The following is a 22,746-nucleotide window of genomic DNA, read 5'->3' as shown; positions in this document are numbered from 1 at the left end:
CTAGACAGGATTGAGATTCATGAGGAGGTGTTAGCAATTCGAGCAAATGTGAAAATAGATAAGCCCCCCAGGCCAGATGGGATTTATCTGAGGATTCTCAGGGAAGCTAGGAAGGAGATTGCAGAGCCTTTGGCTTTGATCTTTATTTCATCATTGTCTACAGGAATAGTGCCAGAAGACTGGAGGTTAGCAAATGTTGTCCCCTTGTTCAAGAAGGGGAGTAGAGACAACCCTGGAAATTATAGACTTGTGAGCCTTACTTCGGTTGTTGTTAAAATGTTGGAAAGGATTATAAGAGATAGGATTTATAATCACATGGAAAGGAATAATTTGATTTGGGAGAGTCAACACGGTTTTGTGAAGGGTAGGTTGTGCCTCACAAACCTTATTGAGTTCTTTGAGAACGTGACCAAACAGGTGGATGAGGGTAAAGTGGTTGATGTGGTGTATATGGACTTCAGTAAGGTGTTTGATCAGATTCCCCATAGTAGGCTATTGCAGAAACCACAGAAACATGCGATTGAAGGTGATTTAGTGGTTTGGATCAAAAATTGACTAGCTTTCCTGATGAAGGGCTCTGGCCCGAAACGTCGAATTTCCTGTTCCTTAGATGCTGCCTAACCTGCTGTGCTTTAACCAGCAACACATTTTTAGCTGTAAGAAGACAGAGGGTGGTGGTTGCTGAGAAATGTTCACCCCGGAGTTCAGTTACTAATGGTGTAACACAAGGATCTGTTTTGGGACCACTGCTATTTGTCATTTTTATAAATGACCTGGATGAGGGCGTAGAAGGATGAGTTAGTAAATTTACGGGTGACACTAAAGTCGATGGAGTTGTGCACAGTGTGTAAGGATGTTGAAGGTTACAGAGGGACATAGATAAGCTGCAAATTAGGCTGAGAGGTGGCAAATGGAATTTAATGCAGAAAAATGTGAGGTGATTCACTTTGGAAGGAGGAACAGGAATATAGATTACTGAGCTAATGGCAATGTGGGTGAGTAGAGAGGTCTCTGTGTCCACATGCATAGATCCCTGAAAGTTGCCACCCAAGGTTGATAGGGTTGCTAAGAAGGCATACAGTGTATTAGCTTTTATTGGTAGGGGGATTAAGTTTTGGAGTCATGAGGTCATGTTGCAGCTGTACAAAACTCTGGTGCAGTTGCCCTTGGAGTATTGTGTACAGTTCTGGCCACTGCATTATAGGAAGGATGTGGCTGCATTGGAAAGGGTGCAGAGGAGGTTTACCAAGATATTGCCTGGTATGGAGAGAAGGTCTTGTGAGGAAAGGCTGAGGGACTGGAGGCTATCTTCGTTAGAGAGAAGAAGGTTAAGAGGTGACTTAATAAAGGCACACAACATGATCAGAGAATTAGATAAGGTGGACAGTGAGAACCTTTTTTCTCAGATGGTGATGGCTAGCATGATGGGACATAGCTTTAAATTGAAGGGTGGTAGATTTATGATGGATGTTAGAATTAGTTTCTTTACTCAGAGAATAGTAAGGGTGTGGAATGCCCTATCGGCAACAGTAGTGGACTCGCCAACATTAAGGGACATTGGATAAACATATGGATGATAATGGAATAGTGTATGATAGATGGGCTTCAGATTGGTTTCACAGGTCAGCGCAACATCGAGGGCCGAAGGGCCTGTACTGCATTGTAATGTTCTATTGTGTGTTCTAAGAGGTCAGGGCGATGTCTCTGAGTGTGAACTACAATGAGAAATGGCAGCATGGGAGTACTTGACCTCCAATCTGGCCAGAGTTGTGTCATAACCCTCTTGAACTGTTTGATTAAATTATAACTACAATGAGAAGTTAGGTCGCCTACTCTTGCAGAGAATAGAAGGTTATTCTTCCTCTTCCCTGACTGGGTTCACATCATTTGGCGATCTCAGCCCATGCTGTCTGGATCTGATGGGAAGCCTTGCCAATGCCATCCATAGAGGAGAGCACCTCCTCTCCTTGCCAGATGGCCCAGAGCATAACCTCTCACTGGCCATTACGAAATCTTGCCACCCACCACACTCCTCCCACAACTTTGCTTCTCCTGATGTGCTCCTGAAATGCTGGAGTCTGTGTGGTGAAGGAAATCCCATAACACTCTTAAGGGAGTACTAAGAGAATTCCAAGATTTCTGACTCTGTGACGAAGGATTAACAATTTCCTATCTGGTCGGAATGGTGAGTGACTTGCAGAGGAAGGTGCAGGTGGTGGTATTCTGACTCATTGTTGACAGTCACCCCAATACCTGTCCATTACTAACAGGTCAGGAATGTGATGGGATACTTGCCAGTTGTCTGAATGGCAGTATGACTCTAAGAAGCTTGACACTATCCAGGACAAAGCAACCCTGCTCAATTGGTATCCATGTATCATAAACATTCATTCCCTCTATCAGGAACATGGAGTTGCAGCAGCATGTACTACCTACAAGATGCACTGCAGCAACTCACCAAGGCTCCTTCAACAGCATCTTCCAAATGCATGACCACCCAGAGCAACAAGATCTGTTATCTCGTTAGGAATGTTCTAAAGCAGGCTTTGTGAATTAACAAGGCATCAGCTCTGGTTCAGTGTGCAGCATTGCTAAACGTTAGCAATAATGAGCTCCGGTTTTATTAACTACAATAATAGTTGTAGTTAATCAGCTGCAGCTGATTGCCTCTGAATCCATCATTATTTTCTATCAATATTGCAGAACATGGAGTTCATGTTCAAGGCATTAAACTCTTAATGGGCACCATACTAAAATACTGCCATCTGGTGGCTGTCTCCATGTAAATGCAAGAAAGAGTCTTCATCCTTGTCCACAGCCAATCAGAAAGAATAAATTAAACCAGTGTTTGAGCAAGGTCGTCAGAGATATAAAGTTAAAAATCACACAACACCAGGTTACAGTCCAACAGGTTTAATTAGAAGCACACTAGCTTTCGGAACGACGCACCTTCATCAGGTAATAGTGATTATCACCTGATGAAGGAGCGACGCTCCGAAAGCTAGTGTGCTTCCAATTGAACCTGTTGGACTATAACCTGGTGTTGTGTGATTTTTAACTTTGTACACCCCAGTCCAACACCGGCATCTCCAAATCATCAGAGATATACACAAACTTGGTATAACTGTGTGTAGCAATGGATATTTATTAATTAGCTCAGAAATTGCAATCAATCTTCACATTTAACAGCTCTCTAGATTTGAAACATTAGCTTGCTCTCTCTCCATGGATGTTGCCTGACCCATTGTGATCTTCAGCATTTGTTGTTTTCAGCTAACATTTAACAGATTGGCTGAAAACATTAAATTTTCTCACAAAAACACTTTAATGTTTTACATAAAACCAAAAGAACTACAGATGCTGGAAATCAGAAACGAAAACAGAAATTGTTGGGATAACTCAGGTTTTGCAGAATCTGTGGAGAGAACTCAGAGTTAACATTTCAGGCTCAGTGACTCTACATCAGAATTGATGGACGTTCGGAAAAGGTTGGTATTTATGCAGAAGATGGAGTGGGGAGGTGGAGAGGGTGAGAGTAATCGATAAATGATGATAGAGCCCAAAGAGAAACAAACAGTTGGATAGACAAAGAAGTTTAATGGTCAGTCTAGGGGAATGAGTAGCTACGAGTGGGCACTGATAGTAGCTGACAGTAGGTTGTGTGTGGTAGCAGCCCATGTGATGGCCTGATGTGTGGGGGTTTAGGCTAAGGACATTGGACCCCCAAAATTGTTTACCTCGATATTGAGTCTAGTAGGCTGCAGAGTTCCCAAATGGAAAGTGAGGTGCTGTTCTTCCAGCTATACTGGAGCTCTGCAGCAAGCCTGAGAAAGTGATGTTGACGAGGGAAAGCAGTGGTGTGTTGTAATGGCAGGCAACTAGAAGCTCGGTCATTTTTGAAGACAAAACACAGGTATTCTGAAAAGCAGGAAAAAGTGAGGCCTGCAGATGCTGGAGATCAGAGCTGAAAATGTGTTGCTGGAAAAACGCAGCAGGTCAGGCAGCATCCAAGGAGCAGGGGAATCAACGTTTCGGGACGTATTCCTGAAGAAGGGCTCATGCCCGAAACATCGATTCTCCTGCTGTTTGGATGCTGCCTGACCTGCTGTGCTTTTCCAGCAACACATTTTCATTTCTGTTCTGAAAAGCAGTCACCCAGTCTGTACTTTATTTTCCCAATGTAGAGGAGATCACACTGTGAGCATAAAATACAGTTGGCTAAATTGAGTGAAGTGAAGTTTTACATTTTTGCTTAAAAACAGGTGAGGCAGAATGAATCAGTCCCCTCTCTAACTCCAGTAAAAATGTAGTTACCTGTGTCTAACATATCACTAACAAGCCGAATGCAAGTTTTCTTAAGTGAAAAAAACAATTTTATTACTTGCTAATCCTGTGAAAAAATACTGAGTAACCCATGTCAAGCGCACAACTACAAAATTAAAAATGAATAGTGTCCAGAACGAAAAGAATACGAAAGGAATATGCAGCTTAAAGCCCTAATGGTGTGTGTGTACCATATGGTTTTAACCCGAGACCATGGTTGTTTACTTGATGTCTTGGATCCTCAGCAGTAAAGAATATTTCAGTGTTCTTTGAGGCTGTGGTATTCTGATGTTTGTTTTTAATCAGCTCTGTCACTGGGTACGTTTCCTTCTTGAGAAGCAGAGACAGCCCTCTCGAATTGGTTTTAGTTGGAGTTAAATATCCATCTCCTACGTCAGTGCCATGCCTGAAGCAGTACCTTGCATTGAAAGCTGATCGGTGTATTTCAGTGTCTGAATTTAATTTTCCACGCTTTATAATTGGATATGATGTCTTTCATATCCAATGTGTGAAACATATCATACAGATGTAGATCAGGATAGGAGATGAGGACCTGACTTGGTGGACTGTATTGCATCAGGTAATGGTTCTGAAGAGTTATTGTTCCCATTATGTTGAGAACCATTTCATTTGCTGATTCACACACAGTCATTGGATGGAGACAGTGAGGACTACCCTAGACTTTATGGGGGAAGATCTATTCTGTACAGCTCCCAAAAATCCTGGTAATTATATCTGACTAAAAATGTACTTTTACTTATTACTAAGAACAGTCCCTCTGTTGTAAAGACTCTATAGTGATATATCCTCTGTCACTGGTTACTAGATCATCAGACAGACCCTAGGTACAGTATTAATAAAGGAGGAATGGTTGCAGCGAATTGCTGCAAATAACTCTTATTCAAACTACAAGCGGGCAGCAGTGGTAGATACCATAATGTGGCAATCAGGGTAGTAGCACAAACTAGTTTTGATGTCTTTTGAAAAATTATCAATTTGTTCCATATTGGTTTCATGAACCAATGATTTGTGTGTTTAGTTGATTGGTGTTCATTTAATGTTCATTTTTTTTAAAAAAGTCAGTCCATGCAAGTCCCAGGTATTAAAATCAGGTGATGGAAACAATCAGTGGTCAGTATTTTAACACTAGCACGACAACAGCAAGAAGCTGCCCTCCAAACCATTCAAATTGCACTGTTACTGGATTTCAACTCCATTTACTCCTCTTTCTCCATATGCCTTATTACCCTTACCCAAAACAAATCTCAACTTGATGGGCATACAAGCCCAGTCAATGCAACCTGTCTTCTTCATTTAATGCTTTAAGTCCTGTTACAATTCTGATTCAAAAATTCTAATTTTTGGAGCTCTGTTGCTAACAGCACTGTAGGTGCTCACCACGACCTTCTCAAAGACAATTAGGGAAAGACAGTGACTGCAACCTTCCCAACAGTGCTCATCCCTGAAAGAAAATTCTTAAACCTGTGTCTTGTGCCCACTCCGAAACCACTGTATCTTTTCTGAGGATCCAAATGGATGAAGTGAGATGCTGTATGATTCAGAACAAGATTTTTACAAATAACTGGAATCTTTCTGAATCAGTCAAATGATTCAGCTTGATGCTAAAGTCCACCCTGCACCAATGTTATGTCTTACCATAGAGTGCTTACAATGCACATAATCGCCATCTAGACTTCTGAAGAACATTCCATCCTATCCTCATAATCTTGTAGTTGCTGTGGCAAATCCACTAGTCTGCACATCCCTGGACACTCTGAGCAATTTAGCATGGCTAATCCACCTAACTTGCACATCTTTAGGCTGTGGGAGGAAACTGGAGCACCCGGAAGAAACACACACAGACACAGGGAGAACATGCAAACTCCACACAGACAGTCGCCCAAGTGTGGAATCAAATTAGGGCCATGGCAGTGTGAGGCAGCGTGCTAACCGCTACGCCACAGCGCTGTCGTTTTTTCATATAACAGAGTTGAGTTTCTGGCTAATCCCACAGACTTTGATGGAAGATCAGGGCAATCGCAGAGAAACAGCATGAATTGGTCATCCCCTCTTGCTTGGAGTGCTGAAGTCTCGCAGAACGCTGGATCAACTAGGGAAACCCATGTTTTCCCAGATGTTGGGCCACTCTGTTAAACAGGAGTGAAAGCTGCAGCATCACTTAATTGCTTTAATGCTCAGAGGCAGACTCAAAGTGAGCAGAAATCATCAAGTACTGACTGATTGCCCTGAAAATGTAATTTCCCTGGTCGCCAGTAATTTGAATTGGAGTCACACTGGTTGCTAGAAGCTCCTGCTCCCTCTGGGTTTTAATGAGGAATTTATGCTTGAGTGCAGGCAACAGTGGAAAAGTCACATTTATTGTCCATTGCTCCATCCTTGAGGAAGTATTGGTGGCCCTAGCCCTGGAATTGCTGCAGTCTTTATGCCACCTGTACCATGTTGATAACTGTCGAGGCAGGTCCAAGTTGATTATCTTTTAATTCCTGTTAGATATGGGGTGGTACCAGAGGGCTTGGTGCATTGGAAACGTGACACCTGCGACCAAGGAAAGGGGAGAGAGATCAACCAGGACAGTCAGCTCAACCATAGCAGTGGGAAAATGTTTTAAAGGTAATGATTTAGGATCAAATTAATTTTCACTTGAAAGCCAGGAACTAATTCATGACAGCCAGCTCAGATTAGTTAAATCTTAAGGTACATAATGACCTAATGGTACTATCGCTGGACTGTTAACCTGCGGAACCATGTTCTGGGGAGCCAGGTTCAACAGATGGTGCAATTTGAATTTAATAAAAATTTGGAATTAAAAGTCTAATGGTGACCATGAAGCAATTGTTAAATGTCAGAAAAACCCACCTGGTTGAGTAATGTCCTTCAGGGAAGGAAACGGCCATCCTTACCTGGTCTGGCCTAACAGACCCGCAGCAATGTGATTGACACTCAACTGCCTTGTGGGTATAAATGCTGGCCTAGCCAGTGATTCCCTCATCATGTGAATAAATTAAAAAATGTGAATGATGTTTGATTAACTTCATTCGGGTTTGTTAATGAACAAAGGCATGGTGATGTGGACATGGATTTGTATAACATTTTTAATGAAGTACTGTTTGGATGGCACAATGAAATGGAGGAAAGTAAGAGGACTTAGAACGTCTGGAAAGGAACATCGGTAAAAAAGTGGCAGATGGAGTGTAATGCAAGAACTTGTCTATTTTATTGGGAAGAATAAAAAGCAACTTTTTTTTAAGTGGAATGATGTGGTAGAACACTGATATGTAGTGAGTATTGGGTATCCTGGTCCATGAATCACTGAAAGTTAGAATACAGGTGCAGTAAATGATTAAGAAGGCAAATGGAATGATTTCTCTGAACTGCTTGTAATGTATATGTATCCTTTCAAAAGGCGATAAAAACTTCACAATACTTAAGATTTAGTCACGCCAATTCCCTGTAGCAAAACATCACTATTTTCTTATCCCCCTGCGATGAACAAATCATTCCATTTGCCTTCTTAATTACTTCCTCTACCTGTATGCTAACTTTTAGTGACATCATGTTCCAGGATTCCCAACCTCAGTGTTCTGCAGTCTCTCTCCACAATCTGTCATTCCGTCCCTATGGAAGTTTTGGTGGTCCTGCCCCAGGAATTGCTGCAATCTTTGTGCCGCATCAAGGTGTAAACCAGATGTCCAAAAGCAACTTTTTCAAACGAGAGAATGTGATCAGTTTGTTCCCACTGGAGTGATCAGCCAGTGAAGTTTGATGACATACTTGAAATAGGTTAACCAAGTGGTCAGTGTGCTGAAATTGTTCTCTAACTGCAGCTGGTTAGTTAAATTCTTCCAGGTACACAGCATGAACCCCTGTACCACCTTGATATTTAACTTACTTTTCTGAGCATTCCAGGCTTGGGGAGTTACTTCACTCTGTTCCCCAAGAAAAGAAAGTTCCACTGATTGACGTTCAAGAAGAACTACTAACAAATAAATAAATTGGAGAACAAATGATCACCAACCTCATTTTCTGAAATTGCTTTACCAATCAGAAGGACCGAATGGTGTGAATGATTGAGAATGCATGAAATGCATCTTTTGGTAGATTATGCTGGAATTTCACATTTTGGCTATCACCCTGTGCTTCTCCAGATCACACTCGTAACTCTGGCAGAAGACCATCGATGGTACAAGCAGGGGTTTCTATTGCAACGGATGGGGACAACACTTACCAGGAGAGCGCCGTTTAATTTTACTGCTGACAATGTGTTTTCCAGAAATCTGCAAAGCAGTTGCGGAAATCCTCTGACCAGGAAGGCAAAGACGAAGGTGATAAGGACGTCAAGGAGGAGGAAAGCAAGAGTGGCTCAGAAGCAGGAGAGGCAGACGGTGATACAAAAAATGTTGGCGAACATCAGAAAATGAATGAAGAGGTAAGGCGATTGACTCTGCCAGCCATAGATTTCTCTGGAGGATTCTGAGGATGAACTAAAATTCTTGATCAGCCACTGGTTTGCTGTCTTTCACATGAGTCATCGATGCGAATGGGAATGGATAAACATTGACATATGATCTGAGTGTCTTTTTACTCATCCTTGTCGAGTCGTAGGGTATGAAGTTCCCTTCCCAGGAGATGGTGAGATGGGAACAATTTTGGGCTCATTGGCTCTGCAAAGAAAGCCCTGACTCACCACCTCATTAACAATTTGCTGGGCAACTTTCTTGACTTGGCACCAGTTAAGGCCCTTAAGTGGTCAATTAATGGCCTCTTCAAGGGACTTTACTCACCACCTTCCTCATCTCTTGTCTCCCCAGTGGATAAGAAAGGTGTCTGGTTTCTGACTGGGAAATCATGGTGGCCTGCTTGCCAATTTATGGGAAACCTCCATTTGCCCCAATGGAGCCAATCAGATTGACCTTTAAAAACCACACCCTGCCCTTGCTGCCAACTCTCTCAATCATCTTCTCCCTCTCTTTCTGTTCCCACCTCAAGATTTCCCAGGACTTTTATTTCTAAGGAGTTGAACTGAACTGGCAGACCTTACGATGCAACAGATGGTGACCTCTGATTGGCCAGCTCCTGGCAACCTGGATTGCCAGTGTTAAGACCTGTGATTCGCTGAAAAACTCCCCCATACTTACCCATCAGTTCTTAATGAGCTGACTGGACAAGGTTTCTCATTGGTGGGAGGAATGTGTTATTCACCACCCAATGGGGGCAGCACGGTAGCTCAGTGGTTAGCACTGCTGTCTCACTGTGCCAGGGAGACATGTTCGATTCCACACTCAGGCAACAGTCTGGGTGGAGTTTGCACATTCTCCCTGTGTGTGCATGGGTTTCTTCCGGGTGCTGCACTTTCCTCCCACATTCCAAAGACGTGCAGGTTAGGGTGGATTGGCCAGGCTAAATTCCCCCACAGTGTTCAGGGAAGTGCAGGCTAGATGGATAAGCCATGGGAAGGGCGGAGTTGTGAGGAGAGGGTAGCAGCTGAGTCTGGGTGGGGTGGTGTTCAGAGGGTCAGTGTAGACTCAGTGGGCTGAATGACTTTCTTCTATACTGTAGGGATCCTATTCTCTTGTGTATAATACATATGTCCTCACAAATAACTAAAATACAGGTAAAGTTTGGCCCTGGACTGTTATAGATTAGATTACAGTGTGGAAAGAGGCCCTTCAGCCCAACAAGTCCTCACCAACCCACCAAAGTGCAACCCACCCATTCCCCTACATTTACCCTTTCACCAAACACTACGGGCAATTTAACACAGCCAATTCACCTGACCTGCACATTTTTGAGAGAGGAAACCGGAGCACCCGGAGGAAACCCATGCAGACACGGGGAGAATGTGCAAACTCCACAAGACAGTCGCCTGAGGCAGGAATTGAACCCGGGTCTCTGGCACTGTGAGGCAGCAGTGCTAACCACTGTGCCACCCATTAAGAGAAAGTCCATTCAGACTTCGTGGCATAACTGACAAGGGAAATCAGGGACAATGTGAATGAAAAAGAAACGTACACAATGTGTTGAAGATTAGTGGAAAAAGAGAGGTTTCGGAAGCCTTTAAAAACCAATGTGGATAACTAAAAAATGAAATAAGGGGGAGGAAGATGAAATATGAGAGTGAGCTAGCTAGTAATGTAAAAGCAGGTGGCAGGAATGTTTGTTTTTTTAAGATATCTATAAGGTAAGAATAGACATTGGACCACTGGAAAATGAGGCTGAAGTGGTAGTCATGGGGAACTAAGAAATGGATGAACTGAATAGGTACTTGGCATCCGTGTTCACGGAAGATGACACCAGCAGCATACCACAAGTCAAGAGGATCAGGGGACAGAGGCGAGTGCAGTGGTCATCACTAAGAAGAAGCTGGTGGGAAAGCTGATGGTGGGGAGATCACCTATACTAGATGGACTACACTCCAGAGTTCTGAAGGAGATAACTGAGGAGGTTGCAGAAGCAATGGTGGTGATCTTTCAGGAATCACTGGAGTCAGGGAGGGTGCCAGAGGACTGGAAAATGGGTAAAGTAGCACCCCTGTGAAGGGAGGGAGGTAAAAGAGAGGCAACAATAGGCCAGTTAGCTGGACCTTGGTCATTGGTCAGATTTGAGAGTCCATTACAAAGGGATGAGATTGTGGAATGCTTGGAAGCACATGGTAAAATAGAGCTGAGTCAACACAGCTTCCTCAAGGGGAAGTCATGCCTGACAGATGTTTTGAGTGGGTAACTAGCTAGTTAAACAACGGAGAGTCAGTGAACATGATCTATTTGGATTTCCAGAAAGCCTTTGACACGGTCCTGCACATGAGGCTGCTAAATAAGGAAGAACCCACAGTGTTAGGGGCAAGGTTCAGGCATGGTTAGAACATTGGCTGGCAGAAGGCAAAGAGTGGAGATAAGAAGGTCTTTTTCAGGATGGCAGCCACTGACCAGTGGAGTTCCGCAGGGGTCAGTGTTGGGACCACAACTATTCATGTTATACATTAACAATCTGGACGAAGGAACTGAGGGTATGTTGCTGAATTTGTAGGTGACACAAAGATGGGTAGAGAGACAAGTGGGTAGGCTGCAGAAGGATTTGGACAGGCCTGCTCTCTCTTTTGAGAGTGGGCGAGGAGGGGCAAATGGAATGCAGTGTGGGAAAGTGCAAGGTCATGTAAGGAAGAATTTTCTTGACGGGGAAGAGCTTCAGAAATCTGAAGCACAAAGAGACTTGGGAGTCTTAGTTCAGGATTCTCTCAAGGTTAACATACAGGTTCAGTTGGCAGTTAGGAAGGCAAATGCAATGTTAGCATTCATTTCAAGAGGGTCAGAATATAAGAGCTGGAATGTATTGCTGAGGCTCTGGTCAGACTGAATTTGGAATATTGTGAACAATTTTGAGCCCAGTATCTAAGGAAGGATATACTGGCATTGGAGGGGGTCTCAGGGATGAAGAGCTAGTCATATGAGAAACAGTTCAGGACTCTGCTTTTGTACTCGATGGTGTTTTGAAAGATGATGGGGGATCTGATTGAAATTTTACAGAATACTGAGAGGCCTGAATAGAGTAGACGTTTCCACTAGGTTTTTCCTAGTAGGTGAGACTAGAACCCGATGATACAGCCTCAGAGTGAAGAGACCTTTAGAACTGAGATGAGGCGGAATTTCTTCAGCCAGAGTATAATGAATCTGTGGAACTGATTGCCACGGAATACTGTGGAAGCCAAGTTACTGAGTGTATATAAGATGGAATTCTAGATTGGTATGGGTTACAGGGAAAAGGCTGGAGAATGAGTTTGAGAAACAGATGGTCCATGATCAAATGGCAGAGCAAACATGATGGGCCAAATGGCCTAATCCTACTCCTATATCTTGTGGTCTTATGGTTCTTTGAACACCTATCCAACTTGTCTGACGCCCCCTGCTGTTTCCCCTTCGCAAATGTTTCTTCTGTTGAAATTCCTTTGAAAGTTGTTGTTGAATCTAATCCTACCATTCTTGACATGCAGCACATTCCAGATCATAACATGTATCGTCGCAAATCATAACCTTTTTATGTCTGACCCTGCTGCTACTTCATAAATAACATCCCTCATTGGAAACCTGAATCATCAAAATACAAATCCTGAGAAAATTACAAACCAGACTCTAAAGCCGTTTTGCCTCCAGTATCATTAAAATGAAGAACTTTCCTCAACAGATTTCACAGGAGAATGTTCTGACATTCAGTTTCCAAGCTGTCAGAAACACATACACCAGCCCCTGAGCCTTATCAACAGCTTGTGTTGGCTGTCCTTATGTTTCAATGGTACTGTGATTCTCACTGTCAGTTCTCACACATAAAGATGGCTGATGACATACATGGGACTGCCTGAACTAGCACATGTTCCCATCCCCAGGAGAAAACAAAATGGAAGAATGGTTAACCTGTAACTCATTCTCCAAAGGTATCGGGAAGATCCATCAGCCAGTGGGTGAAGTTAACAGAAATTTTAAAGTTTTGTTGATCCAGCAAATGAGCTAATTCACAGAATGACAAAACTATTATAACGTAAAATATGCAATTTCATTCAAATGTAATTCTTTGCCGTATGAAGGTGTTGGGACTGGCATTTAAACAAATATCAGACTCCATTTCATTCAAAGTTGGCATTTATCCAATTGAGAATAGCGTCATGTTTATGAAGCACTTTATTCTCAGGCAATCCATTATAATTTTAATTACTGTTGATAAATTACAAGCATGTTTTTGACTTTTTTTTTACGCTTGAAGTAAGTAAGATGATGTCAAAATGGAAAACAGGCAGCTTAAAAATTGAAATATTTAATCATTTGAAGCTTAGCTTTGAGTTAAACACAAATTGTATTCCATCGTTTGAGAGTATTTTTTTAAACAAGACTTACTTCAAATAAAATAGCTACTTGTAATAAAAAAAACTCTGGAACATTCAGCAGTTCAGGCAGCATTGTTAAAGACTGAAACACAGATTTAAAAAACAGGTTTTGGAAGACACACTGAGTTGCCTCTTACTCGTTCGAGAACTGATGAAATTCTTTATTTCTTACCCTCTGTTCTATGAGGTAGGCTCAATCCCATATGGCCACCAGTCATATGCTGGAGTTTCCACTGCTCAACAGCGCTCCCAAGAGGTCTGACAGGAACCAGAATTGCACAAGGGACCTCAAGCTAAAGGACATGATGGCGTTCCTCAGCTCTGAGGAAGAGCCACTGGACCCGAAACGTTAGCTCTGATTTCTCTCTACAGATGCTGCAAGAGTTGCTGAGCTTTTTCCAGTAATTTCTTTTTCTGTACTTGAGGGTAGGATGAGAATTGTAGAATATGTGAATGATAGAATCCCAACAGTGGGGAAACAGGCCCTTTAGCCCATTAAATCCACACAGACCCTCTGAAGATTATCCCACCCAGATCCATTGTCCTACCCTATTACTCTACATTTACCCTTGACTGATGCACCTAACTGACACATCCCTGAACACTATGGGCAACTTAGTATAGCCAATTCACCTAACCTGCACATAGAGTCATAGAGATGTACAGCACAGAAACACACCCTTCAGTCCAACGTGTCCACGCTGACCAGATGTCCTAACCTAATCTCGTCCTATTTGCCAGCACTTGGCCCATATTCCTCCAAACTCGTCCTATTCATATACCCACCCAGATGCCTTTTAGATGCTGTAATTGTACCAGCCTCCACCAGCTCATTTATAACTACAAATTGAGGGGTGATAGATTTAAGACTGATGTCAGAGGCAAGTTCTTTACACAGAGAGTGGTAAGGGCTAAGGTAGTCAACTCAGACACATTAGGGAGATTTAAACAATCCTTAGATAAGCTTGTGGATGATTTTGGGATAGTGTAGGGGGACGAGCTGAGAAGTCTACAGGTCAGCATGCATCACACTCTGCATGAAAAAGTTGTCCCTTAGGTCCCTTTGATGTCTTTCTTCTCTCACCCAAAACCTATGCCCTCTAGTTCTGGACTCCCCCACCCCAGGGAAAAGACTATGTCTAGTTATCTTAACCATGCCCCTCATAGTTTTATAAACCTCTATTAGGTCATCCCTCAGTCTCCGACGCTCCAGGAAAAACAGCCTTAGCCTATTCAACCTCTCCATATAGCTCAAACCCTCCAACTCTGCCAATATCCTTGTAAATCTTTCCTGAAGCCTTTCAAGTTTCACAACATCCTTCCGACAGGAAGCAGACCAGAATTGCACGCAATATTCCAAAAATGGCCTAATCAATGTCTAGTACAACCACAGCATAACTTCCCAACTCCTATACTCAATACTCTGACCAATAAAGGAAAGCATACCAAACGCCTTCTTCACTATCCTATCTACCTGAGACTGTACTTTCAGGAGCTATGAACCTGCACTCTAAGGTCTCTTTTTGTTCAGCAACACTCCCTAGGACCATACCATTAGGTGTATAAATCCTGCTCTGATTTGCTTTTCCAAAATGCAGCACCTCGCATTTATCTGAATTAAATTCCATCTGCCACTCCTCAGCCCATTGCCCTTCTGATCAAGATCCCATTGTACTCTGAGTTAACCTTCTCACTGTCCACTACACCTCCAATTTTGGTGTCATCTACAAACTTACTAACTGTACCTCTCATGCTTGCATCCAAATCATTTATATAAATGATGGTAAGTAGTGGACCCAGCACTGTTCCTTGTGGCACTCCACTGGTCACAGGACTCCAGTCTGAAAAACAATCCTCCACCACCATTCTCTGTCTTCTACCTTTGAGCCAGTTCTGTATCCAAATGGCTAGTTCTCCCTGTATTCCATAAGATCTAATTTTGCTAATCAGTCTCCCATGGGTAACCTTGTCGAACGCCCTGCTGAAGTCCATATAGATCACTGTGCCCTCATCAATCCTCCTTGTTACTACTTTAAAAAACTCAAGTTTGTGAGACATGATTTCCCACGCACAAAGCCATGTTGAATATCTCTAATCTCTCCTTGCCTTACCAAATACATATACATCCTGTCCCTAAGGATTCCCTCCAACAACTTGCCTACCACTAACGTCAGGCTCACTGGTCTATAGTTCCCTGGCTTGTCCTTAGCACCTTTCTTAAATAGTTGCACCACATAGTTGCAAAAGGCCCATCAATCACTTCCCTAGCTTCCCATGGAGTTCTAAGGTATACCTGATCAGTTCCTGGGGATTTATTCACTTTTATGTGTTTCGAAACATCCAGCACTTCCTCCTCTGTAATATGGACATTTTGAAAGATGTCACCATCTATTTCCCTACCATCTATATCTTCCATATCCTTTTCCACAGTAAATACTGATGCAAAATACTCATTTGGTATCTCCCCCATTTTCTGTGGCTCCAATCTTTGAGGGGCTCTATTCTCTCCCTAGTTACCATTTTGTCCTTAATGTATTGTAAAAACTCGTTGGATTCTCCTTAATTCTATTTGCCAAAGCTATCTCATGTCCCCGTTTTGCCCTCCTGATTTCCCTCTTAAGTATACTCCTACTGCCTTTATACTCTTCTAAGAATTCACTCGTTCTCTTTTGTCTATACCTGATATATGCTTCCTTTTTCTTCACCAAAACCTCAATTTTTGTAGTCATCCAGCATTCCCTATACCTACCAGCCTTTCCTTTCACCCAAACAGGAATATACTTTCTCTGGACTCTCGTTATCTCATCTCTGAAGGCTTCCCATTTTCCAGCCATCCCTTTGCCTGCAAATATCTGCCCCCAATCAGCTTTTGATAATTCTTGCCTAATACTATCAAAATTAGCCTTCATCCAATTTAGACCCTCAACTGTTAGATCTGGTCTATCCTTTTCCATCACTATTTTAAAACTGATAGAATTATGTTCGCTGGCCCCAAAGGGCTCCCTTTCTGACACCTCAGTCACCTGCCCTGCCTTATTTCCCAAGAGTGGGTCAAGTTTTGTACCTTTTGTAGTAGATACTTCCACATACTGACTCAGAAAAGTTTCTTATACATGCAATTCTGGTCTCCTTCCTATTTGTGAAACTTCGACGTTTCGGGCAAAAGCCCTTCATCAGGATGAAGGGCTTTTGCCCGAAACGTCGATTTTACTGCTCCTCGGATGCTGCCTGAACTGCTGTGCTCTTCCAGCACCACTGATTCAGAATCTGGTTTCCAGCATCTGCAGTCATTGTTTTTACCTATTTGTGAAACTTGAAACGGTCAGAAAACATTTACAAGGACGTTGCCAGGTTTGGTGGATTTGAGTTGTCTGGAGAGGTTGAATAGCCTGGGGCTGTTTTCCCTGAGGCGTTGGAGGCCGAGGGGTGACCTTATAGAGGTTTATAAAATTCATGAGGGGCATACATAGGAAAAATAGACAAGGTCTTTTCCCTGGGGTGGGAGAGTCCAGAACTTGAGGGCATAGGTTTAGGGTGAAAGGGGAAAGATATAAAAGAGACATAAGGGGCAACTTTTTCACGCAAAGAATGGTACATGTATGGAATGAACTGCCAGAGGATGTGGTGGAGGCTGGTATAATTGCAACATTTAAGTGGCATTTGGATGGGTATATGAATAGGATGGGTTTGGACAAATATGAGGTAGGTGCTAGCAGGTGGGACTAGATTGGGTTGGGATATCCGGTCGGCATGGACAGGTTAGACCAAAGGGTCTGTTTCCTTGTTGTACATCTCTATGACTCTCCATCTAAATTTTTAACACTATGGCAGTCCTAGTAAATGTTTGGAAAGTTAAAATCCCACCCTATTATTCTCACGGTTAACTGAAATCCCCTTACATATTTGTTTCTCAATTTCCTGCTGACTATTAGGGGTCTATAATACAATCCCAATAAGGTGATCATCCCTTTCTTATTTCTTAGTTCCACCCAAGTAACTTCCCTGGATGTATTCCCAGGAACATCTTCCCTTCGTACAGCAGTAATGCTATCCCTTATCAAAAACGCTGCTCACCCTCCTCTTGTGTCCCCCTTTCTATCCTTCCTGTAGCATTTGTATTCTGGAGCATTAAGCTGCCAGCCCTGTCCATCCCGGAGCCTCGTTTCTGTAATTGCTATGATATCCCAGTCCCATGTTCCTGACAATGCCCTGAGTTCATCTGCCTTCCCTGTTAGGCCTCTTGCATTGAAGTAAATGCAGTGTAATTTATCCATCCTACCTTGCTCTCTGCTTTGTTCCTGATGCCCTGACTGTTTGATTCATTCCCTTTCTGAACTGCACCAGTCTCAGATTGATCTCTTTCCTCACTATCTCCCTGGGTCCCACCCGCCAACCTTACTAGTTTAAATCCTCCCGAGCAGCTCTAGCAAATCTCCCTGCCAGTATATTAGTCCCCTTCCAATTTAGGTGCAATCTGTTTTTCTTGTATGGGTCATTCCAACAATCCAAAAATGTAAACCCTTCACCTCTGCACCAGCTCTTCAGCCACACATTCGTCTGCTCTATCCTCATATTCCTACCCTCACTAGCTCATAGTACTGACAGTAATCCAGATATTACTACCCTTGAGGACCTTCTTTTTAAATTCCTGCCTAACTCTATATTTTCCCTTCAGAATCTCATCCTTTCCCTTTCCTACGTTATAAGCTCCAATGTGTACAATGACCTCCTGCTGGTCCCTCTCTCCCTTGAGAACATTCTGCACCCTCTCTGAGACATCCTTGATCCTCACACTAGGGAGGCAACACACCATTCTGATTTTTCACTGCTGGCCACAGAAACGTCTATCTGTGCCTCTGATTGGAGAGTTCCCCTATCACAATCAATCGCTTGGAACGCAATGTACCCCTCATTACATTAGAGCCAGTCTCGATACCAGAAACCTGGCTGCTCATACTACATTTCCCTGACAGTCCATCACCCCACACATTTTCCATAGCAGGGATTTGTTTGAATTGGGGCTAGCCACAAAAGACTTCTGTACTACCTGCCTACCCCTCCTACCTTTCCTGGCGTTAACCCACCTACCTGACTATATCTGTAGCTTTTCTCCCTTACTATAACTGCAATCTATCACACCCGCTAGCTCTTGTAAATTCTTCATTGCCACTAACTGCTGCTCCAACTGTTCCATGCAATCTGATAGAATTCACAACCAAAGATACTTCTTGAAGACATAATCATCAGTAACTTAGAAGCACTCCTTAAACTCCCACGTCTGACAGGAAGAGCATATCACTCTACCAAAGGCCATTTTTTGCTCTTTCACAATCTGCAGACCCAGAAAATAGCACTGTCTTATTGCTGTAAAAAAAAGTGCTGCAGGCTAACATAGTATTTATGGTTTATATTTTTAAAATTGATTCAAGAGACAGCTTTCAATAAAACATATAATCAGGAAAGAACCCATCCTACTCACTACTGTAGATTTCCAGCAAGGTTACATGTTTAAAACTATGTACTTACCTGTTCCTGTGCTGTGAGCTCTCCCACACAGGTTCCTCCAAGGTCAGTTGGGAATTTCACTGTTTGTTAATTTTTCCTGGATGCATTGCGATGTCCAGTCATATATGAAAACTCAAATAGCAAAGGCAGTAACTGTGCAGATTCACTGGTGTGTCAGTTAGCAGTGTAGGTTACTTTCTGTCTGTCTCCTTCACTGTCTTCCTCCCTTTTAAAATTGCTGTTGTTATGACAGTACAACAGCTTACAAAACAGTAATTGTTGCTCCTGGAATTCAAGGAAATCACCTCCAACACCTAAAATACCTCAAAACAGGAGTAACTCTTACAGCCACAAATTTTTCCTGTCCTCCATCTTGGATTGCCCAGAATCCATATCTTTGAACTATGGGAGGAAACTGGAGCATACGGAGGAAATTCACGCAGACGGGCGAATGTGCAAACTCCACACAGACTGGAATTGAAGCTGGGTGCCTGGCCGATGAGGCAGCAATGCTAACCATCCAATCCTCAACTCCAATACATGATCAAGGGACCTAGCACAGGAACAATAGTGTGGGTGAGGAGGAGGCTGAAACTAAGGGCAGGTGGCTTTCAGCTTCACCATCTCATCTACACTGTTGTTCCTATGCTCAGATCCCTCAATCATTTATTGGAGTCGAGGATTATCAGGTCAGCTATGATGTCATTGAATGGTGTGGTGGGCTGAAAGACCTGCTTCCTGCTACTGTGTCTTGGGGGTCTTATGATTATAGTGGAATATATAGTGGGCGGCACGGTGGCACAGTGGTTAGCACTGCTACCTCACAGCGCCTGAGACCCGGGTTCAATTCCCGACTCAGGCGACAGACTGTGTGGAGTTTGCACATTCTCCCCGTGTCTGCGTGGGTTTCCTCTGGGTGCTCTGGTTTCCTCCCACAGTCCAAAGATGTGCAGGTCAGGTGAATTGGCCAGGATAAATTGCCTGTAGTGTTAGATAAGGGGCAAATGTAGGGATATGGGTGGGTTGCGCTTCGGCGGGTCGGTGTGGACTTGTTGGGCCGAAGGGCCTGTTTCCACACTGTAAGTAATCTAATCTAATCTAATCACCTGGTAATGAGAGACTGCAAAGGCCACTACCAAACCAGACATGGTTTGCTGGATGATTTTCAGGAAGTGCAGGCAAGCCACATGTCTTTAGTATTATTGTGGTGAGCTCAGGGAAATTAGGCATGAAGTTACTACTTAATGAGCCTGACATTCCACCGTCAAATCTGAATCTAAAGTAAAGCCTTGCCACCATCTGATTTAATAGATGGGCAAGGCTTGGCCACTGAGCAGAGACTAATGCAGGGCCCCCTCTCACAATTAAGTGAACCAGACAGACATGTTTCCTGTTGCACTCAATCCCGCCCAATGTTTCAACTTGCCAGCTTTTCACCAGCCTTGAACCTAAAACTCTATAGAGGAGCCTCGATTATCCAAAGTACACAGGTGGGAGTATTTTGGTTGGTTATCGAATTCCAGATAATTGAATGCTGGATAACATAGTTTAACAGAGCATCAGGACATTGCGACCTTGCCAGATAATCCAATATTTGGATTACCGAATGCCACATAATTGAGGTTCCTCTGCAATTGTTTAGCTCCACAGATACTACCCGGTGTATCCAGCAGTCTTTTTGGAGGAGGGAGGTTTGTTTCAGTTCTGCAGCATTTGCAGCGCTGTGCTTAACGCTTTAATTGCTTTTAATTCTTCATTTCAGACCTTGATCATCTGAATCCTGGCCACTAAACATGGAGGGTACACTTCTTGGCTGTCAAGTATTGGATATTTTACAAACGATCATTCCTTCTGCCACTGTCGACATCGGTTTGCAGTTTGTGCCGGCTTTTCTTCATTGTGTTACTGATTATAGTTTTGTGCACATGTCAGTCAGTAAAAACAAACAGAAAATGTCTTTTATTTTATATTCCCCTCCCATGTGGAATGTTGTGAGCAACATCCCACCCCACCCCACCCCACCCCAACCCATTTCACAGCACTTCATTCTTATAATCGCCTTGCTGTTCCGTCATTGAGAAAGGATATGATATTTATTTTTGATGCTTGCTTTAAATGTGAAAAATAACTTTTATTCTCGTGTTCAGCTCAGTTTTATTCTCCCTGTGCCATCTGTTCTATGGGATTTTTTAAGCATTTATTTAGTATCTTTACACAAAAAAATGTCTGTTCTACGGCTGATCAGAAATGACTGCCTAGTAGAATAAAATTTATGGAATGCACAAATATTGGTGTCAATTTGTTTACTGCAAACTGGGAGATGAGACTCCTTGCATAGGTTGTGGCGTGTAGGAATGAGTTCCACCCTGCAGCAAATCCAGCTGACCATAGCTGCAGTGTTGGTGAATATAAATGAAACAGTTAAGTGACCTTCCCAGGCAGAATCGGTCATTGCCATTGAAGCAGACTCTGAGGGTAGTCTCACAACACATCCCATGATGCTAGTGTGCTGCCAAGCCCATCTCCAGCTGCCCTCTCTGAAATAAGCTTAGCCTCATAATACAGTAAACTTCCTATTATCCAGCACCAACCCAGCCAGGAGTGTGCCAGGTGATCAAATATTCCAGAAAATCAAGAGGTCCACACAATCAATGTAAAAAAAAACACTTTAAGTAATAGAAATGTAATGCACAGGGTATACACATTACTGTTATGCTTTCTTATTTAAATGATTTATGCTGTAAATAATGCAACTTTGTCTTAAATAAAACTTACTGGCAGACAGCTTTCCCACTCTCACCCTCAACTGACTACACAGATGTCAGTGTGGTGCTGAAAAAGGTCAGGCATGATCAGAGGAGCAGGAGAATCGATGATTCAGGCATAAGCCCTTCATCAGGAATTAAGGCAATTCTCCACTTCATGTTCAAAACCCTCTGCAGCCTTACTCCTTCCTATTTCTGTAATCATCAGTACCTCAACCAACTTCTGAAAGCACTGTTGTCTTGACTGCTCGGACGTCATGGTAGCTTGTGGCATTTGAGAAATTGACTCGAAATTGAATCAACTGTTGATATTTCATGTGGTCATTACATTGAACAACAAGTATATTTACATTGAGGTAAATCAATTGCAAATTGTAATAATTGGACACAATACTGCAGTAAACTTCGCAGAATTTAAGGTATATAATTTTTGCCAGTTTATCAAGAATGGCAGTTCATAAGGTGTTGGTTAAAACAAAGTTTGCTGTACTGTAGTATGAAAAGGAAGCCAATGCTGCAGTGTCACTGTGCTGTCCAGGGGAGCTGCCCCCACACCTTAACTATAAAAGGAAAGTTCCTGGCATTATCTTGAATTGGCAAAAGGCAATATTCCAAGGCTCACAATTATGAGGGCCCGGTATAGTTGCTGCTACCTAACTTTTTCACGTCAGACTCTCTTTCACCAGATACCAACAAGGACATTCATACAGTGCCCTTAACACGGTAAAATATAGCAAGGTACCTCACTGAAATAGAATCAAATGACAACTGACACCAACGTTAAGCAGGAGACCTACGGACTTTTGGCCAATTGTTTGGTCAAAGAGGACGGTTGTGAAGAGTAACCCAAAGGAGGATGGGAAAAAGCAGATATTCAGATTGGACATGTTAAGGTTTCTGATCAAGAAGGCTGAATGAATGGTCACTGGTGAAACAAAGGGGACAAAGTGAAGAGACTTAGAGGACAACAGTGCTCTCAGAAGCTGGTTGAGGTACTGATTACAAAGATAGGAAGCAATAAGGCTGCAGAGGGTTTTGAACATGAAGCTGAGAATTGGCTTAATTCCAGTGGCTTCCAGCTCACAAACAACATTTAGTGATGTGTGATTTGGGTTTGGTGTAAGTTAGTCAAACTTCAGAGTTTTAGATGGATGAAAGACAAGATGTCAACAGAGTTGAAAAGTCAAATTTGAAGATAATGAAAGCATGGATGCAGATTTCAGAAGAAGTTGGGCATGGACAAAGGTGATATCACAGTGGTGG

The 22,746-nt window shown here is 42.8% G+C and overlaps 1 protein-coding gene across 1 annotated transcript in view; it reads left to right on the top strand.

Moving 5' to 3' along the window:
- Positions 1-21,004, top strand: part of LOC132834295 (hepatoma-derived growth factor-related protein 3-like) — a 126,579-nt gene extending 105,575 nt beyond the window's left edge. The window contains exons 5-6 of the mRNA XM_060853026.1: positions 8,615-8,770; positions 20,481-21,004. Coding sequence (XP_060709009.1) covers positions 8,615-8,770; positions 20,481-20,495 — 171 coding nt within the window. The 3' untranslated portion in view covers positions 20,496-21,004. The remainder of the gene's footprint in view (positions 1-8,614; positions 8,771-20,480) is intronic.
- The last annotated feature ends 1,742 nt before the right edge of the window (positions 21,005-22,746 follow it).

Source organism: Hemiscyllium ocellatum, chromosome 39, assembly GCF_020745735.1.
Source record: "Hemiscyllium ocellatum isolate sHemOce1 chromosome 39, sHemOce1.pat.X.cur, whole genome shotgun sequence".
Lineage (NCBI taxonomy): Eukaryota > Metazoa > Chordata > Chondrichthyes > Orectolobiformes > Hemiscylliidae > Hemiscyllium > Hemiscyllium ocellatum.
This window is presented reverse-complemented; position numbering and strand designations above follow the sequence as displayed.